The sequence below is a fragment of the Benincasa hispida genome, chromosome 1 (assembly GCF_027475165.1).
Source record: "Benincasa hispida cultivar pf3 chromosome 1, pf3_genome.v1.1, whole genome shotgun sequence".
Classification (NCBI taxonomy): Eukaryota; Viridiplantae; Streptophyta; class Magnoliopsida; order Cucurbitales; family Cucurbitaceae; genus Benincasa; species Benincasa hispida.
The window spans coordinates 82,762,971-82,786,426 of NC_143478.1; the positions used below are offsets into that span (position 1 = coordinate 82,762,971).

Consider the following 23,456-nt stretch of genomic DNA (forward strand, 5'->3'; position numbering starts at 1 on the left):
GTCCCAGAAAGCTCTCAAGTGTTTTCACGTTTACTAGTGGTGGTAGCTTGGAAATTACGTCGATTTTCACCTGATCAACTTCCAATCCTGCCTTCGATATTTTGTGAGCTAGCATAATTCCTTCTTCAACCATAAAATGACATTTCTCCCAGTTAAGAACAAGATTAGTTTCCACACATCTCTTCAAGACTTTCTCAAGATTAGATAAACAGGAGTCATAATTATTGCTGAAGACTGAAAAATCATCCATAAATACCTCGACTGACTCCTCCAAGTAATCTGAAAATATCGCCATCATACATCGTTGGAAAGTACCTGGCGCATTGCAGAGTCCAAACGGCATGCGACGGAATGCAAACGTGCCAAATGGGCACGTGAAGGTTGTCTTATCTTGATCCTCTGGTGCAATTGCAATTTGGTTTTACCCTGAGTAACCGTCAAGAAAACAGAAGAATTCATTCCTAGCAAGTCGATCTAACATCTGATGAATAAACGGGAGTGGGAAGTGGTCCTTTTTAGTGGCCAAATTTAACTTGCGATAATCCATACAGATTCTCCACCCTGTAGTTGTCCTTGTGGGAATTGATTCATTCTTATCGTTGGTGATGACTGTCATTCCCCCTTTCTTCGGAACGCACTGCACTAAGCTCACCCAGCTGCTATCTGATATAGGGTAAATGATGCCTGCATCTAGCCACTTCTCTATTTCTTTCTTCACATCCTCCCTCATGGCAGGGTTCAAGCGACGTTGCCTTTCTATCGATCCCGTTCTTTCTTCTTCCAAACGAATCTTGTGCATGCAATACAAGGGACTGATTCCTCGAATGTCTGCCAAGGTCCATCTTAAAGATTTTGTGTTGTTTTTCAGGATCTGAATGAGTGCATCCTTCTTCTCCTTACTCAACGAGGTAAATATAATAACCAGTAGTGTGTTATTACCTCTTAAGTAAGCGTATTTGAGGTGCACAGGCAATGGCTCAACTCTAACACAGGTGGTTCTTCCAAGGATGGCTTAGTGCGTTGCGATGTTCGTTCAGACAACTTGAGTGTTTCAAAATTTGTTTCAACTTGTATTGCGGTGCAATCCTCCTCCCACATTGCGCCGATTCCAAAATCTTCTTTCTTCAACTCTTCTAAGGGTTCGTGCCAAGGTTCTTCCTGTAATTCCTCAACATATTGACAATTCTCCATATCACTCGGGTATTTCAGCGCGTTGAGAACGTTGAACTTCACTTGCTGATCGTCGACCCTGATGGTCAGTTCTCCCTTCTGTACATTGATCAGTGCTCGCCCTGTTGCAAGAAATGGGCGACCCAAGATGATAGGCACCTTTCTATCAGCTTCATAATCTAATATGATGAAGTCAGCAGGGAAGATGAACTTGTCTACTTGCACGAGCACATCCTCTATCTTGCCCTTGGGATGCGTTATTGATCTATCGGCCAACTGTAATGTAATTGTAGTTGGTCTTGCGTTGCCGATATTTAGCTTCTTGAAGATCGATAAGGGCATTAAGTTTATACTCGCCCCTAAATCACACAACGCATTTCTGACCTTCTTCCCTTCTATTGAGCAGGGCAATGTAAAACTCCCAGGATCTTTCATTTTGGTGGGGATGTTGTTTTGAAACAGCGCACTACATTCATATCTTAACGCAACTATTTCATTTTCCCCGATCTTTCTTTTGTTAGCAAGTATATCCTTGAGGAATTTTACATAGCTCGGCATCTGTTCCAGAGCTTCTATTAAGGGAATATTGATGTGTAGTTGTCGGAGGACATCCAGGAACCTCTAAAATTGCTTACTATCATCTTTCTTCTTCAGCCTGGACGGGAAAGGTGGAGGATCCCGCCGTACTTCTTGTTTAGTTAGTTGTTCATTGAGGTCCTGTGCTTGCTGTGTTTTAGTAACTGGAGGTTGCGTTGATTTAGAATTCAAGTCTTGCTAAGATTCGTCTCTCGTTGATGTACTTACTTCTGAACTGGTGATTTTATCATTAATGGTTGGTTGGTCATCGTTGGCTGTTAAATCCACTGGTCTTGTTATTGAATCTGGTACAGGTGGCATAGAGGCTATTGTCTTACACTTCTCAATGTCACTGCTTGACGTTGCTCTTTACCACATGACCCCGATGCTCTCGAATTGCTGGGCAGCGTACCAGTCGTTTCATTCTTAAGTTCAATTGTAAGCTGATCAATCTACTCTTCCAAATCTCTAAGGGAGGAAGCCTGCGATTATCTAATTACCTCGCTCTTCTCGATATAATATTTCAATGACGTCTCTAAAGACGAGGTTCTGCAAGAGGTATCAGATAAGAACGGTTGGTCATAGGGTTGTACACTTTGAAAATTACCTGGGCCGTGGTTCGGATTAATGAAGACCGGAGGGTTGCCTCGATTCCCCTGATAACTGTTCTGTTGAATACTGTGGCTCCCCTAGTCGTGATTCCCATCCCAACTTAAAGTTGGGTGATTCCGCCAACCAGGGTTGTAGGTGTTGCCAAATGGTTCATTGTAGACAGAGTATACGGGTTGTTGATTCCACAAGCAGACTTCTACTGGATGTCCCTCTCCACATTGAACGCAATTCATTGCGGCCATGTGTGTCAACGCATTGGCTTACGCTGATCCTTGAGAGAGATGTCTTTGCTGATTAGCCATAGTCTGAAGGAGTGAGGTCATTGTGGTCATCTGCTTTACCAGGGTGCTCATTGCATCAGTTGGTACAACGGCACCTTCTACTCTTTCTTGCTCCAAACCTCTTTCCTCAAGCCCGGTATCTAACCATTCATCTAATTTCACGAAATGCGATCTAAGATGCTCTTTGCTTCCATATACATTCTGTCTATTAATCCTCCTGCTGTGGAGGCATCGGCAACTGCTTGCGTTGATTGGTCTTGCGCTAGTCGGTTCACTTCTTGATTCCCTGCGGTTGCTTCATTGTTATCTGCCTCTTCTCTGCTTAAGTCGACCCTGATGTGCTTTTGTGCAAAAAGTATACCTGATCTCTGTGTCAGCTTAGAATTTCTGGATCACTCAGTACTCATAAACCATCCGACTGCTCTCCGTGATAAACAGCCAATACAAGGAGATCTGTCCTACAAAAAATCACAAATGTATTCAACACTAACCGTTACCAATCCCCCGCAACGGTGCCATAAACTTGTACATTCATGAATTGATGTTCTAAATAAGCATATGTGGATATGGACAATGATGAATGTGAATCATACAAGCTCATGTTGCCATAAACTTGATGACTTGAAATGATGGAGATGGAGTGTGGATGTTGTGTGATGCTTATTTACACTTTATGCGATACTACTTCTAGTATTAATGAAATGCTTATAGTATGCTATGCATTGTCACAGTTTCCTTGCGCTGAAACCGAGTATAATTCCAACGCAAGTTTCTCAGAGTATCCAAGGTCGAACACAGGGATTGTTGGCGTTAATGCATTACATTTGTGATATATGCGACCGGTTTTTACAATTAATAAAGAGTGTGTGTTTGTACAGGAAAGCAAAGTTGCGGTAAAGTAAAATTGTGCAGATAAACTAAAGTTGAGGTAATAAAATAAAGTGCGATAAAAATAAACCTAAACTAACGTGATGCAAGATACAAGATACATGATATACATGATGATGAGTTCGAAACTGACTGTGAAGTTTATACAAAGGATCGTGGTATGCGATGGCAAGGCTTAATGGATGAATCAGAAGGAGAAAGAATAATTAATACAAACATCACAAGGTTGTTAATTGCGTTAAATATATAACTAAGGTTCTGCTTTCCCTTGTCGTATACCTCTCGGTGATCGGTCGCATTCCCATATCTCTATGGTGAACAGGGATGAACGTGGTGAACACAAGGTTGATTCCATCTCTGGAAGTACTTCTCGCTTTAGTTAACGCATTCTTCCAACCCTCTCTCGACAGGCGGAATAACATCTTCACTTCTACTCTCACAGGTGAAGATGCCATTTAGAATGCTTTGACTAAACATAATTATTTCCTTAACCCAATTAATTTACTTGCTCAATTATTGCTAATTATCCAAGGGATTAAGAAAACATCGTGGAGAAAGTGAAATATGGATGAACGGAAATAGGCAAAGAGATGGAGATGGAAATGATCATAACATTTAATTATAGAATTAAGCGTCTGATACATGGTGTGAATGATAGACTAAGAAGATGAATACAATTGATGATGAAGAGATAGAAACAAATACAGAAGAGTGTCAACGTCTTGACACAAATCTGAACGGTGGATTTTCTTGCCGACGTGTAGAGTGGATGAAGAGAAGAGCTTCCCTCTCAGACTTGCTCGTCCGGTAGAAATGACCTTCGTACAGAGCTTCAACGGTGGGGATCGGAAGGATTCTTGCTCGAAGACTCACCTCTCGGCCTTGTCTATTAATTCTTCCCGGATCTACTCTGATTAGTCGCTCAACCAGTCTCTCTCTCATATCAGTATATACACTTTTCTCTGTATTCAAGCATATCTTTTTAGTGGAATGGCCGGAGCTATTTATAGGCTAATCTTTGACTCTTTGCATTGTGGTCCCCACTTTATTGTTAAGGCAGTTCCTGAAATGGTGGAGTGAATATTCCTTCTGTTACGCAATCAATCCCATCCGAAATGCATAACGATCAGCTGAACACGCATCAGAATCCTTCGCAATTGCGTTGCTCTTTACATCTTCAATCGTTTGCCCACATGCGGTGTTTTTTATTATTACCGTATGCAGTTGAGATTGCGTTGATCGATTAGCTCTTGATCGATTGTCGCATGCACCGTCATTGCATTGATCGTCTATTCATTCCTGAATGATGGGCGAAATGCGACGTAGATGCGTTGTTCGGTTTATCTTGAGCCATGAACGCATGTGGTGACTTGATTTCCTGCAAAACAGACTTGAAATATTCTTTTCTACCATCGCAATGGTGTCAGTGGGTGTATTGACGACAATTTATAATTCTTTCATTTCTTAGCCAATTTCTATACAATTGACGCAACTTTCCTTTCTTTTGGCCGCAATATCTAAATAAAACAATATGAATAACTTGTATTTCTACAAGTTATCAGTTACACTCAGTTACCAAATTCTTTTTAGGGACACGCATTTGAGACTGTGGTGTATATTTTGAACATGGTTCCCTCGAAAAGTGTTTCTGAAACACCTTACGAGCTCTGGAGAGGACGTAGAGGAAATCTATATTACTTCAGGATTTAGGGTTGTCCAACACATGTTTGGTGCAGAATCTTAAAAAGCTGGAACACCGTTCAAAAGTATGCCTATTTGTGGGCTACCCAAAGGAAACAAGAGGTGGTCTCTTTTATGATCCTCAAGAAGATAAAGTGTTTGTATCAACAAATGCAACCTTCCTGGAGGAAGATTATATAAATAACCATCAAACTCGCAGTAAGCTAGTAATAGAAGAAATGTCCAGAGAAACGACAAATGTATCAACAAGAGTTGTTGATCAAGCAGGTCAATCAACAAGAGTTGTTGATGAAACTGATACGTCACATCCTTCTCAAGTGTTGAGAATGTATCGTCATAGTGGGAAGGTTGTGCAACATCCTAACCGGTACATGGGTTTAACTGAAACTTAAGTCATCATACCAGATGATGGTTTAGAGGATCCGTTGTCTTTTAATCAAGCAATGAACGATGTGGACAATGACCAATGGATTAAAGCCATGGACCTTGAAATGGAATCTATGTATTTCAATTCTGTCTGGGATCTTGTAGATCAACCAGAAGGGGTAAAACCCATCGGTTGCATGTGGATCTACAAGAGAAAACGAGACCAAGCTGGTAAGGTACAGACCTACAAAGCTAGACTTGTGGCAAAAGGGTTTACCCAAAGAGAGGGGTTAGATTTTGAAGAAACCTTATCTCCAATTGACATGATAAAATCTATTAGAATACTCTTGTCCATAGCCACATTTTATGAAATATGGCAAATGGATGTCAAGACAGCTTTTCTGAATGGCTATCTTGAAAAGAGTATCTATATGTCTCAACCATAAGAGTTTATATAGTAGGGTCAAGAGCAAAAGGTTTGAAAGCTTAATCGATCCATTTATGGATTAAAACAAGCTTCTAGATCCTGTAATATGAGATTTGACACTGCGATTAAATCTTATGGCTTTGAACAAAATATTGACGAACCCTGTGTCTACAAGAAAATCGTAAAAAAAAACTGTCGCTTTTCTGGTGTTGTATGTTGATGATATTCTACTCATTGGGAATGAGGTAGAATATCTAGCTGACGTTAAGAGATGACTGGCTTCATAATTCCAAATGAAAGATTTGGGAGAAGCACAGTAAGTTCTTAGAATCCAAATAGTTCGGAATCGCAAGAACAGAACATTGGCATTATCTCAAGCATCTTATATAGATAAGATGTTGTCTAGGTATAAAATGAAAAATTCCAAGAAAGGATCTTTACCTTTCAGGCATGGAATTCACTTGTCTAAGGAGCAGAGTCCTAAGATACCTCAAGAAGTTGAGGAGATGAATCGAATTCCATATGCATCTGCAGTTGGGAGTTTGATGTATGCAATGTTATGTACACGTCCCCACATATGCTATGCCATAGGAATTGTCAGCAGATTTCAATCCAATCTTGGTCATGACCATTGGACTGCTGTTAAAAACATTCTCAAGTATCTTCAAAGAACGAAAGATTATATGCTCGTGTATGGTCCTAAGGATCTGATCCTTACAGGATACACTGATTCTGACTTTCAAACCAATATTGATTCGAGGAAGTCAACTTCGGGGTCAGTATTCACTCTTAACAGAGGAGCAGTTGTGTGGAGAAGTATCAAGCAGAGTTGTATTGCGGACTCCACAATAGAAGTTGAGTATGTTGCTGTAAGCGAATCATCAAAAGAAACATAGCTGGTCCATTTACGAAGGCCCTCTCGGCTAAAGTGTTCGAGGGTCACCTAGTAAGACTAGGTCTACGAGTTTTGTATCACTAATGCAAGTGGGAGAATTGATGAGTATTGTGATGCCCAAGTTTATTGTATTTGTACATTTTATTATCTCCATGTAAACTCAATATTGTATATATTTGTATATATTGATCCACTGGAGTTTTAGTCCAAGTGGGAGTATTGTTGGATTTTATGTCCTAAAAACTCGCAGTAAAATGATAAACATTTTCTATTATCAATATACTTGTTATTGATCTCATAAATTGTATGAAAGTCTAAATCCAATAAACTAAGACCCATGACTATTGTATGAGTACTTGAACTTTATGTGGAGACATAAGAGTGGATCGGGTTCGAGTAAATAGTCAAAATGATCTATGGTACATGAATGAGGTTGGGTACCTTATTCTGGTAACACCATTGGATGCGGCCTACTCTATAGTTGTTACGAAGATTGTAAAGTGCTACATACGATGTGATCCTAATTCGTACATGTTATGACATAAGGAGTGGGGGCGTCCTATGTAATGAATTTGCATAAGATCTGGACCAAGAAATAAGTCACTCTTACTTTATAACGTTGTTTACTGTTTAAGACTGACTATTTCACCTAGATGACCTAGGTAACTCGATCTTAATCTTGAGCTAACTATGAACTCCTGTTTATTCGGGATTGCCCTTGGATTTTCATAGTTGAGGGTTGGCTCAACAGCGTTGGCTCAATAAGATTCCCATTTCAGGGGTAAGACCGGATAGATAGCTAAGGACATAAGGTGCAAGAAGAGTTCATGCCTACCCGATTTAGGGATAGGAGAAAGGTTGTTCTCTCAAGTACTGAATCTAGGTCTTGCATAAGGGGCCCTACCCTCTCACTAGGCTGAGAGAGTTTGGTTTGGTGATTAGATCACAAACCAGTTGTTCATTAGAGGATCAGTACGGACTTGAAGAATTAGACGTAATCTCGGAGGTAAAATAGATATTTGATCTAGCCGTTATTACGAATAACCTGTGAAGGGTCGACTTGCTGATTATGGTTAAATCATGTGGACATAATATATCTACAGTGAGGGGAGTGTAACTATGAGCTTTAGTAGATTGACCCATTAGTTAACGAATGGAGATTAATTTGGTCTAATGAGTTTAGCCAATTAATCTCGGATCGTTGGAGCCCATGATCTGTAAGTCCGCGAGGTCCCCCTACTAGCTCATAACGGACTAGCTCTAAAATAGCATGATAAGTTAATTTGAAATGATCAAATTAGAATTAAGGGAATTAGTAATTATATGAGATATAATTATGTTTAATTTTAGAATTAAACTGAATAGGAGAATTTATATATTTAAATATGATTTAAATATATAAAGATGGATATGTGTTAAAATTAATTTAATATTTGATATTAAATTAATTAAGTTTTATTTAATAATTAATTTATGAAATTAATTAATTTTTCATTTTTAAAATCAAATAGATTTTCAAATTTTGATTTTTAGATAAAATTGAAAATTGGAAAACAAAACACACTTAAATGGAAAATGGATTTTTTTCCATTATTCATCTTTGAAGTAGTTGATGCGTTATTTTATTAAGTGGAAATATGGATGATATGCATTGATGGATTGTGTTGTGCACTCAAGTTTTCCTCAGCAGAATTCAAGTGTAAATTCCCCTGGGGTTCCTAATAAGTCCAGGGTTGAACACAGAGACTTGTGAAAATAGTTATGTTGGTAATATTTATGACACTTTGTGGTAACCAAGTAAATAATAAGTTTTGGGTGTGTTGTTGTGTTGATGAAAAAAAAAAGTAAATAAAGGCAGCGGATTTGAGAAAGATAGTTGCGTTGATAGATGCAATGAGTATACCATGAACAGGTTGAGAAGGTCTTTTAGCTAGCGTTACTCGGGAATGCGTCAAACCTTGCGATCATGTTACAACCATGCACAACAAGTCATTTCCCAATGTAAATGTGATGCTCCTAAGTCTAGGACACATGTGTTGAATGCAAAATATCCATAGAGCTTATCCCTAAGTCTCTATTCTTGTCCTATGCGCTGATGCAAAATGCATGAAAGCAAGGTGACCGCATACAATCATACCTTATTACTTAAGATGCATGCGATGCGTTAATAACAAATAGTGCTCATTCCTAAGCACCTATCTCCCATTTATGTGTTCTAATCTGGTTCTTCCAAACCTAGATTCTGACCTAACCTTCCCAAGTCTAGATCCTGTCTTTAGACCACCCTCCCGAGTATCTCTAATAGACGAATGAAGTATACATAAACAAGATAATCGCAAAGATGAAGACTCCCTCATTATGCTAGCTGACTACTTCTCAATCCATTCAACTAATTTAGCTACTCATGCTTAAATAACAGAGAGTGAACAGATATAGAGAAAGACATTCCATTCTTATAACTAAGTTGAGTACAAAATGATAATGGAAATAAAGGTAAAGAGCCCAGTAGCAATTCCTTGCTAACCGAGGCTTTTTACACTGAATCTCTATTCTGATCCACAAATGTTCCTGCTTCCACAGACGTCGGCCCTCTTTCTGTCTTGGAGCTTCCGGTGCTTTCCCAAGCTTGCCGGAACAATCTATCGGCACACCTTCTTCTTCGCGTCCGCCTTAAAATGGAAGAAAACTATGGACAGGGGTGTGAACTTATAAAGTGATGAAGTAATCGACTGTTTAACCCCTTCTCTGAAGAATGCACTTGGTATTTATAGAGTTTCCATGGTGAAAGGCGGCTTCTCTCTCCCGGTTGTACAGATGGGACAACTTTAATTCCTGACTGATGCACCGGATAATTGTCACCGATAAAGCTGAATGTATTTTGTGACGTTATCGGCTGTCAACTTAATTTGGATCTGACCGCCATCAGCTTTCTATCCCATCGATCTTAATTATCCTTTCATCCAGATGCGCCCACCATGTTGCACCGACCAAGTTGTGGTGATTCTTCTTGGGCGAATGTTTGCGAGCACGATCAACACAAAGTCTTGCGGTGAAGTTGCGCTCGACTAATTTATTCCTATGATCGCAATCTCTGCATTGCGTTAACACATATTCTGCACAAAAATATAAAGATCAACTGCTCTAATGCGTTGGACAGGCGACCGCAATATTATAGAATTTATGCTTAATGGACGCAATTTAACATATTTCATCAACGCAATCCAACATTGTTTAAGAACTTAGTACTATGAGAACGTGCATTTCTGCCCGTTATCAGTAGCTCACACATGAAGCAACATCTTGGCCTTGTCTTCTCCAAGCATGAGCTACAACTCTTCTCTTTGCATGTTGATCTGCAATATAATGAAGAGATTGGAGTGAAAATCAGGCATGCAATCTACAGAATTTTGAGAGAAAATTCAGTTTTAAGAATGGTTCTTCAACAAGGTTGTTGCAGTGAGCTTTTCTCCTTCATCCCTTGATTAAAGCTTGTTTTGAGTCCCACAACTCAATCTAGAGCACCAAGAGAATAGTGAGGAAGATCTTGAGGTGTTCTACAACAAGATATGGAGAAGATAGCAGCTGGAGATGGAGCTTTGAAGAAGTTCAACAAGAGGTATGTCTTAAAACCCATTTATCCTACAGAAACATGCTTTATATTATGCCGAAATTAGTGAATTTGAATGCTTAGATGATCCTTGTGCTTCCGCTACTGTTGATACAATCCTACAGGTAACCGTCATGTGGCCAATGAATGTTGGAAGCTCTCGTGGTCGAGACAACGAGTTCCTTGACCTAAGCAGGCAAGTTCGGTCCCCTGCATAGAAAAGTCTTTGCAGTGACTTCACTCCAACTTCTCTAAGGATGTCTTCTACTCTATCTTTACTTTGCTTTCCTAGTTAACTTTAGTTCATTTATTTGATTATTGTCATTTTGGATTTGCGGGTGCTTTTTTTGGATGCGGTGTTACGATCGCTCCTTTTTGGTGCGATGATAATTTCCTCTCGATGTGTTATTTTGAAAGAATAATTCTCTCATTCAATGCATGACTATTTATTCCACATGATTCTAGTTATTGACGCAATCGACACTCTGCTGGCATCTTTCTTTTCTTGTTATCTTTCATGCGTTATTCTTTTGAAATTCCCTTTTGCCTGCTTGCCTTCTTATGCGTTGATAAATTAGCATCCATGATGATACTTACGTAAATTCACTAAATCCACTAACTAAATTTACATAAGTATCACCATGGATGCTAATTTATCAATACAGAAGAATATGCATCCATGAAGAATATGCATTATGAGTTAATCGTGTATGCGTTGACCATGCGTCCTGTCATAAGTTTTCTTGCTCTCCCGCCAAGTATAACGAGATCACAAGTTTCTCGGGATGATCAGAGGTCGGACATGGAGACTTGCAACTAAGTGATGTTTGTAAAGTAGTGCGTTTGAGGCAGGGAATAAAAATAAAAAGAAAGAAGTTGATTAACTATGCGCTACTCCTACTCCTAGCTAAACAGACTAAACAATTGAAGTTTGACTATGAAAATCGGTAGAGATGCGACAACTGTTAACGCGTAATGAGATGCATAGAGAAGTAGGGTTGGGGGAGAAAATTTCACCGAATCATCAAGTTGGTCGCAAGGGTAATCCCAGTTCGCCACACTAACACATCGCACACCTCTCAGTGGTTAGCCTCATGCTTATATCTCTATAACGCATGGTTGCGTTGAGCATAAGATTATTCCTATCTCTAAGAACATTGCTTACTTTGCTTAGCGAGTTCTACTACTTACCCTCTCAGGTAGTTGGTTATAGCTACTCTTCTCATAGACAAGCATTGCGATAGCCTCGCACTAAGCAAACATGATTGCCTCACTATATTCGCGCAATGCACACCTCTCGGTGGTTTGCTACAAACGTCATATCTCTATACCGCATGATTGAGTATGCGATAACCCTTGCAATACACTTAACTCATTGCAATGAAAGTAAAAGATGATAAAGAAGAAGAAGATGATGGAAATGGTGAGGAAGGAACTAAAGAGATGCATTGAATACAAAATGTATTAATGTCTTAAGCCAAAATGTAATACAATGCAGAGTTGAGAAGAGAGGTGGAAGGCTAAATGTAGCAATCTCTTGCTTGCATCAGATGTATGTCAAGGCTGCTGGTGGTAGAATGGATGGGCGGTGTAGTCTCTCTCGAGCTCTATCTCTGGCAAAGCTCTGGCTGTCACTCGGAGAAAGATGTGGAAGCGAAGAACTCTCAAAGACTTTCTGCTCATACCCTCGTCTGTGACCATAGGAGTCTGTCCAAGGCAGAGTCCCGAATGCTTTGAATTTGGGCTCCAAGGCTCTATTTATAAAACTTAGATGCTGACAACTTTGATAATCCCCCTATGAATCACTGCATCACTGGCGCGGTAGGTGAAATGTCATATGATCTTATCTCTTTATTACTTCTAAGGTATACGTTCATGATTGTTTCTTTTGAAGTATCAACGCATTCCACCCACTTTGCGATCAACCTTCTATCACAGCTATCACTCTGTAGTTGCGGCATTTCATGCGATGAACATGTCATCATTAAGATCAACACATGTGATCAACTTGTGCGAAGATTTAGGATCAACACATGCGATCGATTCCTGCAACAACTACAAAAATAGACATTTTGACGTAAAATAACGCATGATAGTGGGTTACCGGGATTTTCATTATTGATCAACGCAAGCTCAAGGATCAGTTGTAGAATGATCTTCGAGTGGCGTTTTGCTCGATTAGGCAAATGTGAGTGAAGGATAAGCTTTCCCCATTTTCTAGGAGGGAAACTTAAGAAGAGTTCAGACAGAAATAGATGGTGAAAACCCCTTTGGAAACTATTAGTCAAGCGTACCATATATATTGAGGAACTCCATATTATTCATTATTAAAGTAAAAGCGACAACGTAACCTTAATGAAAATCAATAAATGGGAATGATTTTCCTAATAATGAGCAATGCTGGTAACTGTAAATGGTTTCTAACCTCATCAAAATCTGAATATGGCATATCCGACGAGACAACAACACACTTGGATAAGTAACACAATGAACCGTACCTTTATCTCTAGGCGCTATGATGTCTTATTATATGGATCATGTCTTCTTGTTGGGGTTCCAAACCTCACTCTTCTCTAATAGGGGAAAGTACCGACCCACGCCTAGGGATATATAAGTGTTCTTCAGATGAATCATTGTTCGATAGTTATTGTAGCGGGGATAAATAGGCACGAACTTATGTGTAACACCCTAGTTTGTTAGTACAAGTAGCTAAGAGGGTTGGAAAGTACGACTTGTGTCAAACTTGTGGAAGAATACTTGCAGCGCACCTACTGAACAAGGCTCCTTGAAAGTCTTTCGAGGATTACTAGTTCCGGAGGACTCACCATTGTACTTCTAGGGGAGATCTAAACATAGCAGAAGGCCAAGACTTTTGTGAGTGTTCCGCACAATACGATACTGTATGCCACCAACATAAATAAGGCACACAAGAGACACTAACGTGATCTCGAATTAATGCCAGCCTAGAAGTGATTCGCTAAGTTGGGTAGTGGCCGCCTATTATAGAATCGTCGATAACCTAGATGCCACTATCATATGTGTAAAGATTGATTGTATAGGCATACTCGTTTGCCAAGTCAAGGGACCCTGAAATCTGCTTCATAGCTATAACGTTCAGAGTCATGCAGAACAAACATAACCGTCCAAACATTACTTTACTATTAATTAATTGGACCTTCAAGGAACGAATAGAGTAACAAAACGAAAGATTCAAGTAACCCTCCGAGCTAGGAATATTAATAAAGGTCGTAGCAAGGAGACTTTAATAGACCCGTTAAAGTAAAGCCCGAACTTTCATAATATTCGCTTCAGTAAGATAAAACGACAATCCCAAGCTAGACTAGCTTTCCTGAACAATGTATATTGTAAAATGGTGGTGCTATAACAAATCTAGAGTACCTTAAGTTGCAGTTGCTACATAAAGAAAGTAGGTCACCTTAACTAGCCATACTCACTTATAGAGATTCAGGATCTGAAGCTCAAATTATAGCCATGAAACAAATAGCTACTTCTACTGCAATTGCAATTGGGCGCTTCTTTTAAGCTAACTCACCAAAGAATTCCACCTCGACTCCCCTCTACCAAAGAATCCATGAATTTCGGGCACTTTAAGTAGCAACGGGAATGGGAAAGACAAAAACCCAGCCAACTATGTATGCCTTCATCTCATCTTCCTTATGGAATGGGACCTTTCTTAGAATTAGTGAGATCGTTAGTCTTGGATAAATCTTCTTAAAATGAGTCAATCAACCCTAGAGGACTCGATGGCTTAACAGTCCAGTGAATAAGTTGATTCAGAAAGATAACCTGGGCTTTAGACACTCGCCCTACTTCTAAATCTCAATAGAAAAGGTTGGGGAATGCTAGATGCGAAAGCAGTTTTAGTCTCGGCTGTTGAGGTGGCATAGCGACAAGTGAGAACAATAATAACAGAAGCAACGAAAGCCAGTAGTATATTGGGTTATTTGTAGTAGTATATTGGGTTATTCGACCGTCCGGGCCAGTAGATCCAGAGCAAATAGGTGTTGACTTAGTTATTTTTGCAGTGGATTCTAATCCTGATGTTGATCCAACATAACTTACAGGTGATGGTCACAACACCAGGAGCTTTCAAAGGAGGTAGACATGTATATCTCGATAGTAGCCAATAATGGTATACCTTTCGGATCGAGGGTCCCCCTGTAAACATCATACAGGCAAAATACCAACAGGGGAGGAGGTCATTCTCACTTAAGCTCAATCTTTTACTCGTTTTAGGGCTAACATGGGATTTGCTCAAGGACTTACATACTAGTTTAGGTAAATATCTAACGCGCTCCCTGATGGGAGAGGTCTTTTTTTGAAGAAAAACTATGCGCTTTTCAAAAATGGTCGAAAGAACAGGTTTCCAAATTCATTAATATTCATATATATATTACCTGTGGTTTCTATGCAAAAAAGACAAAACGAAATTGGATTTCCACTCATAAGAAAGGAAGGTTAGAAACCTTTGACAGGGTTGTCTTTTTGGTTGAAATAGGATGGTGTTCAAAATCCCGAAATGCAGTCTAGACAGCAAGCCCTCCATTTACTAGACTGACTCTCAGGGTCAATCTCCTCTGGAGCATTCTACACAGCCACTCATTCGTCCTGACAAAATAGTCGAATCTATCTCTCAACGATTGATTCTTTTCTCTACTAATAACCCCTTCCAATCAATCTGCCCGATCAATTTTGTAATATCGGCTAATTTAAAGGGGTTAATCTCGTCTGGAGTTGTCGGAACGAATCGTTTGCTTTATAGAACAAAGATTTATTATGGGGTATTGGTTAGCCCCCTATTTTCAACCATTACAACTAGCGTCTACCAGCTTTGCAATACGAACAGACACAAAAAAGAACGCTGGCAGTGAAAATAAAAAAGAGAAGAGCAAAGATTCCCAACCCAAAGCATGTTATTGACTTAACCACAAATCTGTTGAATGAAGGTAACTTGTTTACTCTCAGTCGCTAGTTAGAAGGAAATTCGTTGACTTCGTTTATGCCCTTATGTATTAAAGAAAGCAAGTGAGGCAAGCTAAGCTTCTATTTGAAGTAAGGTAAGGGGATTCGATCTTGCACCATCTTCAACTCTTCTTGAGATCTAGTGTTTTTCGAGAAAAGGTCTGATCCATTAATATCATGATTGGGTCAACCAGACCAGATCATTAGTGAAATATCATGATCGGGCTGATCGAGCCAGATCATGAGTGAATAGAAAATCGAAAACGTATATAGCAGTCCCAGCTGAAATACTTGGAATAATCCTACCACTTCCACTAGTAATAGCTTTTTTAGTGCTAGCTGAACGTAAAGTAATGGCTTTTGTGCAACATCGAAAGGGTCCTGATGTAGTGGGATTGTTCGGATTGCTACAACCTTTAGCAGATGGTTTGAAATTGATTCTAAAAGAACCTCTTTCACCAAGTAGTGTAAATTTCTCCCTTTTTAGAATGGCTCTAGTGGCTACATTTATGTTAAGTCTGGTCGCTCGGGCCATTGTACCTTTTGATTATGGTATGGTATTATCAGATTCGAAACATAGGGCTACTTTGTTTGTTTTCCATATCTTTGTTAGGTGTTTATTGAATTATTATAGCGGGTTGGTCTAGTAATTAGGGGGCGGCCGTTTTGTAACCTATGATACTAGGACCAATAGGTCAAAAATGGGTTTGTGTCGAAGGTGTTGAACGATTTACTTGATAACAGGTAGAAATGCACATTATTACGCTGCAGATAAGTAAAACAATGAGGGAATGCGACGGTAAAAATAAACAATATCATGTCCAAAAGTGTTAAACTGAGAAAACTGCAATCGCATGCGCCCATCGCATAAAAGCAGTTAATTTACTTATTTTGTGCAGGACAAATGCGTTGGCACAAGTAAAATTGCGATCCAAGAAATTAGGCGTCCGCGCACATTGAAAGATTGCGATCGCAAAGTCATGGGGTCATGAGCAGTTGCTTAAGAAGGTGGCCGCATAAAGACTGCGCATCAAGATGACAGCTTAATAAATTATGATGGGACGAAAAGCTGATGATGGTCATATCCGAATTTAGTTGACAAGCCGTTAAAGCCATACTGTAGCAAGTACACTCAACTTTCGGTGACCATTAATCGGCGGATCAGAGCATGAGATTTAATGACCGCCCATCATTGCGATCATTGGAGAGAGGCTGCTTCACCTTGAGCTCTATAAATACCGGAGGCCACCATTGTGAAACAGGTTAACAAGTTAGATCATATACAAGTTAAAGAGCCGTTAGTTTATTCATATTCATACTTATACTTAGAATATGAAGACGAGCTAAGAGACGAAGAAGCCAAGAGATCATTCCCGGGCAGATTGAGAGACTGTCGGGAAGCACTACAAAGGAAGAGAGGGCTAACACTTGCGAAAGCAATTCATCTAGACAGAGTTAAAGTGAAAAAGACAGTGTAAAAGGCCACGGGAAGCAAGACGTTGCTACCGGGCTTCTTATCCCTACATTCCATTGCTATTATGTATTCTGCATTTTATTTATAGAAAATGGAAATCTCATTTCAACTTATGTTTAATCTCTCCATACTTCACATGAGTAGCTAAATTTTCGGATGGGTTGAGAAGTACTTAGCTAGCATGACCTAAGATTTACACTTTATGCGATCATCTTGTCTTATGTATAAGACATTCACTCTTTAGAGATACTTGAGAGAGTAGTCTAAAGAAAGAATCTAAACTTGAGAGAGTCAAATTAGAATTTAAGCTTGAGAGAGTCAGATTAGAACCACATAGTCAAGAGATAGAAACTTAGACATAAGTTCAATTGCTATTAACGCATCATATGCACCCTAGAAATAGGATATGATAGTATGCGGTCACCTTGTGTATGTGTACATCATTCATCATCGTATAGACAAGAATAGAGGCTTAGACATAAGTCCTATCGACATTTTTGTATACATCGCATACATTCTAGGAATTATGGCATTTGCATTGAGAGATGACAGGTTGTTGTTTGTGTGTAGCATGATCGCATAACTTGTACGCAATCTTAGAAAGTGTTAGCTAAACCCCTTCTCAACCCGTACATCGCATAGTTATTGTAATTCTCGCTTTCATCAACTCTTTATTCGAACTCCGTCGCATAGGAAATATACTTAATCAAAACACCATCCAACTTATTTGTTTTCACCACCGTAAGAGAATCAAAATTAACTATCGCATATTAACTTAGTAGTCCCTGTGTTTGACCCTCGACTTACCAGGAAACCTAATGAGGCTTATACTTGGGTCTTATTAGGAAAACTTTCATGTGTAACGCATAACATATCACCAAAACTCATATCATAATCGCATCACATTTACAACGCATCACTACTCTACATAGGTATGGGCTTACAGGGCTAGGGCTCATAAACCCTTTATTTCATTCATAAATAGGGCCCTGATCAGTCACTTTTTCGAGTTGGGATCTATAAGTGGCGCCTTTTCCTTTAGGTTCAACATAGCGTTGACAAAAAAAGAACAGACGATTAAAAGACAACGAATATTTTTATATATATTTATATATAAGCTAGCTTAATACCCTTCCTTTTGATATGAGGTACGAAGAGAAAGATCTCTTACTAATGTATTGTATAATAGGGTATAATAGGCAAGCGAGTTAGCGAAGACGCTTAGGCTAATAGATAAGAGAGCGTCGATGCGTAGCCTTCATTCTACTACACTCCACAAAGGTTACAAAGTCACTTAGCTCGACTTTAGGAGAGTCAAATCAAGTGGGAATGCCATACCTACATAGAAGAACCGTTGTTCGTTGACTTTCTAAGGTCTAACCTTTTACTCCCGTACTGAAAATGAGCAAAGCAGTTTCGACCACTGATAGACTACTTGAGATTCAATTCAAAAAGTCCTACCTAGTTTCACAAGCATTTGTCATTGTCAGTCAACTACGTAGGGCCTGAGGCCCCCTGCAAATCCGTAAATTTCAGAAGCATGCCACAATAAAAGGATGGTCCCCTATGCATTTCATTCTTTCCGGTAGGGAAAAAAATACCCCCAACATGGCGAACCTCTCCTTGTGATTGGGATGAGGTAGATGCCTTCCAGCCGGAGGTAGATTGAATCAGAGTTTCCTTAGGTAGCCACCGACCAAAAGTTATCCTTAAACTTATGTGCTTGGTGGAGAATAAGCAAACAAAGGTACGCTCGCTTCTTGTCTTGTTCTCCATATTTTCCAGTCTTATTGATCTAATCAAAGCTTGTTACAATCAGGCTCATTTGGCTAGTCTTGTGGGGTAGGGTTAATCTCATTACTCTTTTTGGATCCAGCTTAGACTTCTTTGTTTCAGTCATGTATTCTCCTTTTTGCATGGACTTTTTGTTGGGGTTGATGTCTTAAATCTCGTAGGGTCCTGTAGTTTGTAAACCTTGTATGAACAAACATTTTTGTGATTAATATTTTATGATATTTTATTCACTTCTATCTATGAAATATATGATATTTAGTTGCACTAACCAAAAACTAATAAACTAACATCCATGGTTATCGTTGTAACTTAAACATGTACGTAGAGACATACAGGTAGATCGTGTTTAAGTGATAACCTAAATGGTCTGTAGTATATGGATAAGGCTGGGTACCTTATCCTTGTAACACTACAAGTATGGCTCGCTTTGTAGGTGTTGCAAATGTTGTAAAGTATTATAAATGGTTTGATCCTGATCATTCATGTATTAGACATGCGAGTAGGGATATTCTATACAAAGGAGTTTGTATAAGACCATATCATGAAATGTTTAGTCTCGTTATATAACGCCGTTCATAATAGAGACTTTCATTTCACTAGGATGACCATAGGTAACATGACCTTAATCTTGAGTAAGTTGTGAACTCCTGCCTATGAGGGTGGTCCTTTGATTTGCATGGGTGAGAGTGGCCAGATCGCTGACTTAACATGCCTACCATTTTGGGGATTCGACTGATTGAGGAGCTGGGAACTTAGCTATACAAGATGGAATCCACTTCTTCCCAAAAAGCAGGGGTAAGTAAATAAAATGCTCCAGTGATTATGGGTCTTGAACAATGTGGCGCTACACCTTCGCTTGTCCCGAGAGGGATTTAGTCATAATGGGACTATGATCTATTGTTCACTAGAGGGATCGTGGGTACTTAAAGAGTTAGATGTAACTACAGGACTAAAACGGTAATTTGGCCCAGCTATACTTACGAGCGATTAGTGAAGGGTTATCATACTATTGATTGGTTATATCCAATGGACAAAGAAATATATTTGTAATGCGAATAGTGCAATTGTCGGTCTTTAGTGAAGTGTTTGACAGTTAATGGATGGTGGATAATGTGATTAAAGAGTTTAATCAATTATTCACGTATCGTTGGAGCTTCAAGCTACATGTCCATGAAGTCCCTTTGGTAGCTCGATGGATTTAGTTGATAATCAGTTTTTGGGTTAATTTGAAATGTTCAAATTAATAAGAGGGAATTTAATTATATATGAAATAATTTACATAATGTATTTGATACATTATAGTTTAATTAGAGAAACAAATATTTGAATATGATTCAAATATATTTTCTTTGAATAAGATTCATAGTTGTTAAATTTAATATAAATACGATTTATATTAAATGCCATAAAATAGAGAAAAAGAACTATGGTTTATATATTGTATATGATGCAATATTAAAACTATAGGTTATAAATATAATATGATAAGTTAGTTATCATATTTATTTATAATTTATTAATTATTTGATGATTATCCATTTTTCTCTCTAACCACCCTTAGTTGGGAGTTATTTGGTTTTTGTGGTAGTATGGGATAAATAAAATGTGATTTTGATTATTCCGGGCGACTAGCATTCACGATCGAGTAAGAAAGGCTACTACATGATTGTTTTGAGAGACTATACGAGAAAGTCTATGCGATAGACTTGATCACCTACATGATAGCTTGATTCATTCCTCGATCGTCTTCCTCCTCCAACTCCAAACTCCGTTCCAACCAAAATTAGCCAGAGCTCACCACTCCTGGATTCTCACACCGAGAATACCATGGTCACCAAGTGGTAATGTCCTCCTTTTGGTTTGAGTTTGCATTGTTGTTTGCTGCTTGTTTGAGGAGTGTTCATGACTTATTCGATGCGTTCGTGAATGAGTATGATCGAGGGATTAACTTGAAGAACAGTTCTTCAAATGTATAATCTCTAAACCTTTTGTTTATTATGAGATAGTATGTTGTAATTTAATTTTATGCATAATCTGTTTTTGTTGACTGTAAATGTATGTGTTCAATCGAAATGGGATTTAGCTATCTGCTTCCGCTCAAAGGTTCTCTGTCAAAAGAGTTCCTCCACTTTTCCTAGCCCACGGAGCGGTAGGTAGAATAACCTTTGGAAATCAACTTTTCCGATTTGGGTGGTTGGGATATGTCTACTCCATACATATTCAATTATGAACATTTTGAAATCAATAAAGCGTATGAAGTCTTTGAAATGACAATTAGTATCTTTATTACATTAGCGAAAACTTATTTTCTCTTGTTCATTTCTACAGTAACAAGATGGACTTTACCCCGACTAAGAATAGATCAACTATTAAATCTCGGATGGAAATTTCTTTTACCTATATCTCTCAGCAATCTATTATTAACAACTTCTTTTTAACTCTTTTCACTGTAAAGGAATACCATACTTTATATTCACAATTTGCTCAAACAAGAGAAAGAAATAAACATAAAATTCTTTAGAGATATTACAATATGTTACCATAATTATATCAACCGTAAATTTTTTTTAAGTGTATCAATTATATCCCATTACATTCCATTTGGAAAAACATTATGTGAAGCTTAAGTTGTATCAATTAAATCCTAAGCTTTCATTTGTAGAATTTTTTAGATTCTTAGTTGGGATTTTCTTATAGAATTGTCCATGTATCTATTCTAATCGTCCTCTTTGTAGAAACTTTTCGAAATTTTAAGAATCTTGTAAGTGTTGGGTTGTATTGTTGGAGTTAGCATGCAATTAGAAGAAGTAATTAGGATCTTAAGCACTCTAATTTCATCAATTTTAGCATAAAAACATGCAAGTTCATAAACTAAAAATAGAATTTTGAAGATATACCTTTGAAGAACTCTTCAATCTTCAAATCCACCTTGAATCTTCACTCCAAATGCTTGTAAACTACCGCTTGATCTTCCTTACTATCCTCTAGAACTTTAGATTGGGTGGTGGAATCCAAAATGAGTTGGAATTGAAGGGAATATTTGAGAAGAAAAACGGGTTCTTAGTTTCAAGGTTGAAGAACCCTTCTTCAACCAAACTTCCAAAAAATTTTATTTTGCATGTCTAGTCTCTCAGTAAATTGGAATGAGGTTTTGTTCATCCTTCTCATGCAATCTAATTACATGATAGATTGACACCAAGTAGGTCAATCTATAGTGGGAATTTAAGTGTTTAAAGTGGGATAAATCCACTAATGTTGATTTAATATCAATTTCAATCAATTTTCATTATTTAATTTAATTTTCAAAATCAAATTAACAAAAATTTTATTTATATATTTGAATTTCATAAAATTTAGATTTTAAATTTTAAATTTTAAATCAAATAATTAATTTTAAGTAAAATGTATTTAAATTAACTAATTAATATAGTTTAATATTCAATGTTAAATTAATAAAACACCAACTCCACAATCATGAATCTCTATTCATGTGATTAATATTTAAATCAAATTTAAACATTATTCAGATCTCCAATTTCGTTTAATTCAATAAATAAACTTGTAATTATATCGTATATAATTATTGATTCCCTTAATTTGAATTTGAACTCTTCAAATTTACTCATCACACTATTTTAAGGTTTAATCCATTTGTGAGCTAGTAGGGGGACCTAATGGATCTACAGATCATGGGCTCCAACGATTCAAGATTAACAGACTAAACACTCTAACCTAATTAACCAACATTCGTTAACTACCGGGCCACTCCACTAAAGCCCAATAGTTGCACTCCCTTCATTGTAGATATATATCTGCCCACTCGATATAACCATAGTCAATAAGTTGATCTTTCACAGGTTGTTCATAAAAACGGTTGGGTCAAAAGTTGTTTTACCCCCGAGATTACATATTGTTCTTTAAGTCTCATTGATCCTCTTATGAACAATTGGTTTGTGATCCAATCACTAAAACTAAGTCCCTCTTGGACTAGTGAGTGGATGAGGCCCCTTGTTCAAGACCCGGAGTCAGCACTTAAGGGAACAACCTCTCTACTATCCCTAAAAGCGGGTAGGAGTGAATTTTGTCTTGCATCCTATGTCTCCAGCTATCTACCCGATCTTACCCCTAAAATGGGAGGCTTATTGAGTTGGCACTGTTGAGTCAACCCTCACCTTTTCAAATCTAAGGATAATCTCGAATAAATAGAAGTTCATAGTTAGCTCAGGATTAAGGTCAAGTTACCTAAGTCATCACTTTGAAATAGTCAATCTTAAACAGTAAACAACGTTATAAAGTAAGAGTAACTTATTTCTTGGTCTGGTCTTATACAAACTCTTTACATAGGATGCCTCTACTTGCATGTCTCCATATGAACGAATCAGGATCACATCGTTTGTACTAAATACAAAGTGAGTCACATCCAATAATGTTTCCAGAATAAGGTACCCAACCTTATCCGTATACTATAGACCGTTTTGGCTATCTACTCAAACTTGATCCATTCTTATGTCTCCATATGAAGTCCAAGCACTCATGTAATAGCCATGGATCTTAGTTTATTAGATTTGATGCAATTTACATATTCAATAACAGTTTTATTGAGTAAAACCTCAATAACATCTTTATTTCAAAATAGAATATATTTAATTTACAGTGAGTTTTAGGACATACAACCCAACATG

General features: G+C 38.1%; 1 protein-coding gene across 1 annotated transcript; it reads right to left on the reverse strand.

The window, feature by feature from the left end:
• Positions 1-942: 942 nt before the first annotated feature.
• LOC150038770 (uncharacterized) lies at positions 943-1,779 on the reverse strand. The gene has a single exon (XM_090314400.1). The coding sequence runs from the start codon at positions 1,726-1,728 to the stop codon at positions 943-945; it is 786 nt and encodes a 261-aa protein (XP_090170526.1). The 5' UTR covers positions 1,729-1,779.
• Positions 1,780-23,456: the final 21,677 nt, after the last annotated feature.